The sequence below is a fragment of the Biomphalaria glabrata genome, chromosome 2 (assembly GCF_947242115.1).
Source record: "Biomphalaria glabrata chromosome 2, xgBioGlab47.1, whole genome shotgun sequence".
In the NCBI taxonomy this organism is placed as follows: Eukaryota; Metazoa; Mollusca; class Gastropoda; family Planorbidae; genus Biomphalaria; species Biomphalaria glabrata.
In genome coordinates this window covers 6,428,498-6,438,385 of record NC_074712.1, presented here as the reverse complement: position 1 = coordinate 6,438,385, position 9,888 = coordinate 6,428,498, and the positions used below count along the sequence as shown (strand labels likewise).

Here is a 9,888-nt window from a genome sequence, read left to right as displayed (position 1 = left end):
CGCACCTGAAAGAAGGAGCAAATCTCAAATGTTTATAAAGCTTCAGCGGTCAAAGAAGTCCGATCTATATCCAGTGATTGTATCTCTTTAGGCGGAAGTTTGGTACATTCGTTACGTCACCCCATTCCTCATCATCGCCTTCATCGCCCTGAGCGTCATCTGCTACATCAAAATTGCTCTTGTGTTCCTTGAAAGCAAGCAGAATTTCATGCCGTCCATCGCAAGTAAGTAAACATTCTTTTTGTCCATACCTCCAATCAACTCGTAACTTCGTGGAAATGTCTGAGTGGTTGTGTGGAGAAGGAAGAACTGATGCGTAGGCAACATGTTTCAACCACAGCTAGTGCCCAGGCATTCTTCTCATTTCCAGGACGTGATCATTTCGCGACTTAAGGAAGTCATAAATAAAAATAGCTGCTCCACGATGGAAGTATAGCTTGTATAGTTATTCGAAGTAGTTGACCGTGCTTTTATGTAGCACATTTCCTAGCAATTCTTGATGTATTGCATATGCTGTCTGGAGTCATGGTGGTTAAGCGGTAGAGCGCTTGGCTTCAAAACTGGGTTTCCCAGATTCGAATCCTGGTGAAGACTGGGATTTTTTATTTCGGGGTCTTTGGGTGCCTCTGAGTCCATCCAGCTCTAATGGTTACCTAACATTAGTTGAGGAAAAGTAAAATCGGTTGGTCGTTGTGCTGGCCACATGACACACTCGTTAACCGTAGGCCATATAAACAGATTACCTTTACATCATCTGCCTCATAGATCTCAATGTCTGAAAGGAGAACTTTATATATCTAATTCTAAAAAGATAACAAATTCTACAGTAAAATATTACTTTAAGATATTGTATAAAGAATAAAAGCTTTACTTTATCAATATGAATCAGATTATGATTTATGTTAACAAAGATGTGTTTTTGCAGGTTTAAAGAAGAAACGAATCAAAAAGTCAGATATTATTCCTCAACAACCAACATACAAGGTTCTGGCTACCATTGATGTGAAGTCTTCTCTGGTACTGGCAAATCGCTCTAAGAAACACAATCACAGCAAAAGATTGAAACCGTTTAGTAAACACCTTTCAGCACTGCACCATCGCAGTGTCAAACTGAAGGCAGTACGAGCTCTTGAGAGATCTCGCAACCTGTTTAAAAGAGATCTTCAAAATGTCCATCAATGTCATCCTGCAAAGACACACCCCAGAACTAGGAGTAACGAAGATTTAAAACTAAATAGATCTCTACCTGGGCACAGTGGATTTGTTAGAAAGAGTCTGTCCACTTCTTCACTTCCTGACCTTCCATGTTTGTTATGCCTATCTCCGTCAATAGCTTTTAATAAAAGCTACCCGACGCTTTCAAACGCAAAACGCATACTAGAAGTAAACACAATAGATAAAACATACAACATCAAGCAGGAGCGTTTTCTAAACGCCAGTTCTTATTCTGTTAAAATTGAGACATCTATAGATAAAATAGAATGGCCAAATATTTCAGCAGAAAAACAAGTTTACCACACAAATGTTAAAAAGTCATTAACCGAGTCTGAAATAAGTAGGTTTCTATTAGACCCTACCGAAAAACATTCAAATGTGGAGCAGTATTTTAAGGGATGTCCAGCTGACATCAATAACTGTTACTGTCGACAAAAGCTTTTACAATCAAAATTTTCAATTCCGAATAGCCAAAAAAAGTTACAACTAGATTTTCATCTGGATAAAAATAATAAAGAATCATTTCCTGAATCAAGACAAACACACAAATACAAGTCTATGAAACATCTGTTTGTACTAAATGAGAATGATGTGAGATTGGGCAAGTGTCCCGTTCTGGAATTTCATTATAATTCTGGAATAAAGTTAGCTGCTGACAAGCGATTTCTGGGAAAGCCATTTATCTCTTTACCAAATTTATTTGAAAAGACATTTTTGATAACCAATGTTCTAAAGCGTGCACATTTAACGCAGGCTGTGCTATCTCCGAGTTATTCATCATTGCCTTTTCCTGACCTGAACTCTTCCAGTAACATGCATCACGTGCGTTCTAATTATAATATGTATTCTCTCTTGGATCCAACTCTACACAAAAAGGAATCAGACGAATGTTTTCTACCCCTCAGAAACTTGACTCTCACCAGGTCCGACACATCTTGTAACAATCTCACACATGCTTTCTCTGAGCCCATACCGTCACCTGTATCCGTAGACAAGAGAGAGGTATTAAGTGGTAGAAAATGTGCTCCATCTAACTCGTGTTTACAAAGTTCACTGGGAAACGTCCAAAAACACTCCAGGTGTAAAAGATGTAAATACGATGTCCACAAAGCCATACTGAAAGTAGCCCAAACAGAGTTAAGCACCCTTGGACATGACACAAAGTTATACAAGTCTTACTCATCACAAGGATTACGATATCTTAATAACATTGGGGTTAATGCCAAAGAAAAACAACTCCTAGGATTGAACCCTGACCTCATACATTCCAGTCACTCCACTCTATCGATTTCAAGTCTTTACCGGGTTCGTTCCGAGCCTAATATTGCCCGCAAAGCTCTAGCCAAAGAAATGTCCAAGAATAGCCGCCATGCCATCAACATAATATTTGTGACACAGATCATCTTCATCGTGTGTATGCTGCCCACTACGGTCATCTTTATCTGCCATGGGCTAGTGGATATTCCGATCTGGCTCTACAAGCTGTCTACCACATTGGCCTCTCTCAACTCTCTAGCCAATATTTTCGTATACGCAGGATACAGTGTAAAGTACAGGGCAGCCATTTGGTCAGTCATCAGATGTCGCTTTGTGAAGTAAGCCCATTGAGAGGATGGCAGGAAAGTCTTATTGGAATTGGACAAACCAAACAGTTTATAATGGAACAATAAACCAAGCATTTATTTAAGACATTTACCGTATTAATGAAATATACATTGCGGTACTCTAGTCGTATATCTTATCTATATTTTCGTTGTTTATCTTTAAAAAAAATATTTAACAGCCTTCTTGGGAATAGCTGTAAGCACTCCATTTTCAAATTTAACAAAAATGTGCTAAGTTTAAAAACTATATTTATACCAAACGAATCTAGGAAAACAGTCAACGAAGAAAAAAGGTGAAGAGATGAGGGATGTTTATTTTATGGGATAAATTATAATTATGTTAGACGAACTCAATGCAAATAAATGATGTTGGCCATGAGTTAATTTAGCTCTGACATGCAGGGTTCACTGTCGCTTCCACTGCCTTCTACTAACATACGAGGTTCACTGTTGCCGCCTGTGTCTTAATATTTCTACAGGGTTCACTATCTCCACTAGCACGGGTTCACAGTAAGCGGTACTCTCTAGCTTCAGAATGATAATTTACATGAGCTAACTGGAATGTTTCCCACTATCAGGAACGACCCTTTCCAGTTTCCTAACAAGACTTCTTCCTGGCCAGACAACCTACATTAATTCTCACCTTCTGACCACACTGGCAATGACCATTTCTACAACTCAGGCGATTGTAGCATATCTTGAGTTCTTCTTATTCCATTTACTTAGCCGGAAACAACAGCTAAGCATTTTTGTCTCTGCCAGAGTTCTTCACATATATATACATTATTATTATTATTATTATAGCTTTGGCCCAATCTCATTTGTGGACCAGTGGGGGGGGGGGAGTATTTAGGAGTTGGTTTTCCGTGGTGCCTATAGGCGCTCAGTAAACGCAACTCTGCCCGAGTCGGGTGTCGAACCTGGTAGCCATGACAAACCAAGTTCAATCGCTCTTAGCCTCTCGACCACGCTTCCCACAGTTTTTAGTTTATAACTCTAGTACATCTGATCATACCTCTAGTACCTCACGCACATCTATTAAATAAAGCTGTTTCCTGTTAGTTTGCATTGAAATAATGTTTCGAAAATTCTAGATCGAAATAATTCAAGTTCGTTGATTTTAATAATCTTATCCAGGGGGATCCAGGGGGGGGGCGGTAGGGGCGATCGGGGGGGGCGGATGAATTTTAGTATACAATTCACACAATTTATATACGAATTTATTACTTATTTTAATAATATATACTAATTATTTATATTTAAACCTATTTTTAGATTATTTCGCCCCCCCTTCTAGTATGTTGGTCGACATGGTGGGGTCGGGAGGGGGCGATGACATCAATTCCGCCCCCCCCATAAACTTTCGAGTGGGGGGGCGGTCCAATTTATATGTAGAAATCACAGCTTGCTAACAGAATCAAATATCTATATGATTAAAACTTGTTATTGTAATTTTAACCGATCTTTATATTATGTCGTTCCCCTTTTAGCCGATGGGGTGGGGATCAAATACCTCTACTGCCCTTCCCACCTAAAACCTTTGAGGGGGGGCGGTCCTACTTTTCGGAGAAATCATAGTTTGTGAACAAAATTAGTTGAATTAATATATAAATTTTATATTATGTCGCTCTCCTTCAGGTATTTTTGCCGATTCGTGGAGTGGGGGGGGGGGGCGATTGCATGTACTGCCCTCCCCACTCTAGCCCTCTGAGTGGGGGGGGGAGCGGTCCTATTTTTATGGAGATTTCATTGTATGTGAACAAAATTAGTTGAGTATGTATATAATATAAACTACGTGAACCCATTGTATATTATATCGCACCACACTCTAATCTCAAATTTTATCATTAGTAAATAATAAATGACAAAAGATTGTACCAGCTGGGAGGGGCGATACATGCAATCACCTTTCCCCCATGGGACAAACAATACTTTTTCTTTTTGTATTATAGTTAAGAAATTACAAAATTAAAAAAAAATCTGTCACTAATATAATTTATACATGCTATAAAATTAAATTCTTATATCGAGTCGCCCCACTCCTATTCTTTAATGCCAAATGCAATCATTAGCAGAAATTATAAAAAGGAGTGAGGATTAATCATTATCACTCTATCCCCCTCCCCTTTCCAGAGAGTTTATGTAATTTCACATGAATTTATCTTAATTATTTTAAGAAAGACTTTGCTTTGGAAAAGTTTTAATTCAAACGAAATTTTTCAGTAGGCCTATAAGAGTCACGATTGAGATGAGTTCTAAACCCAAATAATTTTTTTCCTAGTCGCCTTTTCCCAACCTTTACTCAATCTGATATTTTTCTAGTTAAATAAGTTTTGGACAATAACTCACAATTTATGCTTGTATTGTATTGAATATTATTTATCGAATAATTTTTTTTCGGCGGCGATCCTCAAAGCCTTAATCTAAAGATGTGGGGTATCTTATCTTTTCAAGGAACAAATCGGTTTTACTTGCAATGTATTAAGGGCGTAATAATTTATATTAGGATATTTTTCAACATTATTCAAAAGGTCCTTTATAATTATAATAGGATGAATAATGAGCTTTAGGTCAGGAGAATGCGTTTCTTCAGTGAAGAATGCAAGAAAACGCTTTTCGTGATTGGGCTTCGACCCGAACCCCACTGATGAATAATGAGCTATAAATGTCAGGAGAGTGCATTTCTGCAGTGAAGAATGCAAAAAAAAGCTTTTGGCGTCGGGGCTTAGCCCCGAACCCCACTGATAATAATGAGCTGTAGATGTAGGTAGAATGTGTTTATGCAGTGAAGAATGCAAGAAAATGCTTTTTGCGTCGGGACTTAGCCCCGAACCCCACTGGGGAAATCTTACAGCGCTCCCCCAGACCCCAAGCTTGCAAGAGAAAGGCCTCAACATGACTTTTTAATTTTTTCGCTGAAGGTTGAGAAACACTGCTTTTTTTTATTCTCATATATATATATGCTGTACGCACGTTTATGCATAGGGTTAGGGTTTACTCGGCGTTAGGGTTAGGGTTTGGCAAAAAATCGCCCCCCCCCCACTCCAAAGTTCTGGATCCGCTAGTGCATTATATATATATATATATATATATATATATATATATATATATATATATATATATATATATATATATATATATAGTCGGAACGAGACAGCTGGAGGTCACTCACGAAGGCCGTGGGATAAACATTTGAGACCAAAACAAAGTCTGCTGCCGAGGACAAACGCAGACGACGAAGAGAAAATCTAAATCGACCATCTGTGGACAATGGTTATGCTTGCCCTGGATATGGCAAAATATGTAGGTCACCGCTGGGGCTGCGCAGCCGCGGGAAAAACTGTGTGCCTCACTAATCTTCGGACTCGAAGACAAGCCTTTACTATTATTATTATTATATATATTTATTTATTTATTTATATATATAGGTCTGTGATCTGATCATTATCGAATACAAATTTATTTCCGTTTTTCAGTCTAGGTATAATATATAGGTCTGTGATTCTTCTTATCTCTTGCACAGTGCACTGGTGCGCACCAGCGTATGCGTATATAACATAGCGTTTTTGTATCTTTTTCTATTACAATATAATTATGATCCCTCTGCCTAGGTTGTTTAACATCTGACAGAGCTGACAACGAGCTTGGTCCAGCGTGCCTCAACTGCATTGCATTACTCTTGTCTTTTTAGACCACGTACCTTTTATTGTTGTTGTTCTCATAGTCTTCATGACTGAACTTTTATTTGTGTTGTATTAATGAACGTGTGTAGCTATTATTGATATGCTAGTCAAACACGAGTATAATACTTGTATAACAACTGAGTAACAGTTTCATAACACTGTCATAACACTGTCATAACACTTTTATAACATCTGAACAACACTTTTATAAAACTTGTTCAACATCTGAACAACACTTTTATAAAACTTGTTTAACATCTGAACAACACTTTTATAAAACTTGTTTAACATCTGAACAACACTTTTATAACATCTGAACAACACTTTTATAACATCTGAACAACACTTTTATAACATCTGAACAACACTTTTATAACATCTGAACAACATTTTTATAAAACTTGTTTAACATCTGAACAACACTTTTATAAAACTTGTTTAACATCTGAACAATACTTTCATAACAATTTTATAAAACTTGCATAACAATTGTATAACGTCTGAACAACACTTTCATAACACTTGTTTAACATCTGAACAGCACTTTTATAACACTGTCATAACACTTTTATAAAACTTGCATAACTCTTGTATCATATCTGTATATTGTGTATGGTATGGTCTGAACAACACTTTGTAAAAATTATAAAAATAAATCGTATTTCACATTATCTAGGTAATATAGTAAATGAATAAATTTTCCTCACATAAACAAATTACTACCGTAAATCTGTACAATACCTAGATAATCTGTAGAATAACTGATTACAGCACTTAAGCTGTAAGATATTCTCCACCAGAGACCATTATTAATAAATGAGCTGGGCATTTTACATGACGTAACTGGGTTTGTTTTCTTTTGTGTTTGTGTGTGTGTGTGTGTTTTAATTTTGTAAGCTTATAGTTTTAGTTTTAATATTGTTAATAAATACAAGTACACCCTTTTTTTTCTGATTAGAAAATTAATATAAGACATAAATGAGACTTTAGGGGATGTAAATTGAAGCCACCTGATAGAATCATTTATCATTGTCAGCGCATATGTGGTCCTGATTATGACACTCGCCTAGAACTCCGAGCACTGCTACGGCCGCCTCTGGTTGATTCTCATCTTATCTCTCATCTGTCCCTTGATTTTCATCGCAGGGGTGCTGACACTGCTGAGACATTTCGTGTTACCAAATCCCTCCACTTTTCCCGGTTAGCAGCTGTTTTTAGTTGGATATCAAGATAGAGGCCGGTCTATTCTTATACGTTATCCAGCCAGCTATAGGATTAGGCCCCACGTAATATCTGACACGTTATAAGTATAGATCTATTAAACAAGCAAGAGACTTTGAGTCATTTTTAGCGTCCCCCGAAAGGAGAATAGACGCTATTATTATTTGTGTGGCCTGTCTGTCCGTCCGTCCCGTTTAGATCTCGTAAACTAGAAAAGATATTGAAAATCTGACATTATGATATTTTAGACCCTTCAAAGTTCTGATGCAACGGCTACTTTTTTTCTTTTCTGAAAGCGAAAAATTTAATTTTTAATATCAACTATGCAAGCAGTTTTTTTCTAAAAATACACCATTTTTACACCTATTTACTATTAATAGTAATTAACACGGGAGGCTGTTTACTAATGGAGATTACTATTTACCATATTTTCAACACATTTATGCAAACGGTTTTAGATTTTTTGTAAACTAATATTTTTTTTACAATTGTATTGCTAAGTTAAATAAGTTCCGTCATATGAACTACTTAATTTGCCAAAAACAAAAAAAATGTTTACATGTTTTTTTTTAAAGTGAAAAAAATCTATTTAGTATGCATAAAAGTGAAACATAATTTAAAACAATAACTAATTTATAGTATTCCATAATGCAAATTGCAGTGCAAACTGGGCACAACGGAATACATATCTAAATGATTTTGTTTTGTTTTTTTACGCAATTTTTTTTTTGAGTCTTTGAATAAAAGATTTACCCTTTACAAAACAATGAGATCAATTAGATAATCATTAAATGACACCAGTTAGGCCAGGTCCACATCGAACTTCACCTTCACTTTCATCTATCCCTTTGTCTGCTGGACCGTTGGGGCACCACACAAGATCTACCAAACTTCTTTCTCCATTCTTCTCTGGCATTAGTCATTGATAGAATTACATTCTGATATTCTTTCTGAAAATATTGAAACCTGTCTTTTTACCTGCCTAGGTGGATCACTTTGGGGGCCGATTTTGAAGTTTGTGTTTCCAAACAAAATGTTGTTGTAACCTTGTAATCAAGCAATCCAGTGAGGAATGGTAATTAAGTATTATATATTAGCATTGTGAAGATATCTGTTTGAGCTAGACGTGACGATATATTTAGAGTTACGAGGAGGTAGTGTCGATTAGACAATGCGTTTCTAATGTTTCAATTTTGTACAGTTCTCTCTCTTTATGAACTTCATAACTGAGATCCTGTAGTGTCAATAACACAAAACTTTTATTCTGTAACTACGATTAACTTTTATAATATACACAGTGTACAATATAATGTAATTTAAAACAAATTTACTATAGTCGTTCAAAGTTTCTCTCGCGCGCTTGGAATTTCCAACCACTCCTTATATGTTATTTTTAGAGCTTACGGAAATCCCGTCAACAAATATACCGTCAAGACCTTGTGATGCAAACATTCAACCAATGAAAGAATAAATAATTTTAAATTCAAAATGGCCTTGCACACTTATTTTCATGACAGGCATGTTCATTGTTATCTCTGTCACGCCCTTACTTGTCAGGTTTTGTTTTCACTTAGACTTTGGATATAGATCTAGTTAAAATCTAAATTTCGTAAGTAGTAGATGAATGGTGAGTGTTGTGGACGGTCGTTGACTTCTAGCACCAAACTGATGGCTGACAACTAAACCGTTGTAGGGGTATTATATTTTAGCTTATAAATCTTTGGGGGGGGGGCGCTGTGGAGTCCCGGGTTCGAATCCTGGTGAAGACTTGGATTTTTACTTTCGAGATCTTTAAGGCACCTCTGAGCTCTGAGTCCATCAAGCTCTAACGCAGGGGCTCTCAACCTGTGGGTCGCGACCCCCCTGGGGGTTGATTTACCATTTGCCAGGGGCTGCCTAAGACCATCGAAAATATGGATTAGTATTGTCTACTCTTCTATTGCTGTGTGTGTGTGTGGGGGGGTCGGGACAGAGTGGAGGATTGTAAAAAGGGGTTTAAAAGGTTGAGAACCGCTGCTCTAACGGGTACATGTCATTAGTTGGGGAAAAGTAAAGGTGGTTGGTCGTTGTGCTGGCCACGTGACACCCTCGTTAACGTAGGCCACAGAAACATCATCTGCTACATAGATAGCAAGGTCTAAAAGTGAAATAGGCTTCATAAAACT

At 37.1% G+C, this 9,888-nt stretch overlaps 1 protein-coding gene across 1 annotated transcript; it reads left to right on the top strand.

Annotated features, from left to right (window-relative positions):
* Positions 1-3,902, top strand: LOC106059964 (uncharacterized). Its single transcript, XM_056022106.1, has 2 exons — positions 1-224; positions 926-3,902. Exons 1-2 carry the CDS (start codon positions 209-211, stop codon positions 2,812-2,814), a joined length of 1,905 nt encoding a protein of 634 aa, XP_055878081.1. The 5' UTR covers positions 1-208; the 3' UTR covers positions 2,815-3,902.
* The last annotated feature ends 5,986 nt before the right edge of the window (positions 3,903-9,888 follow it).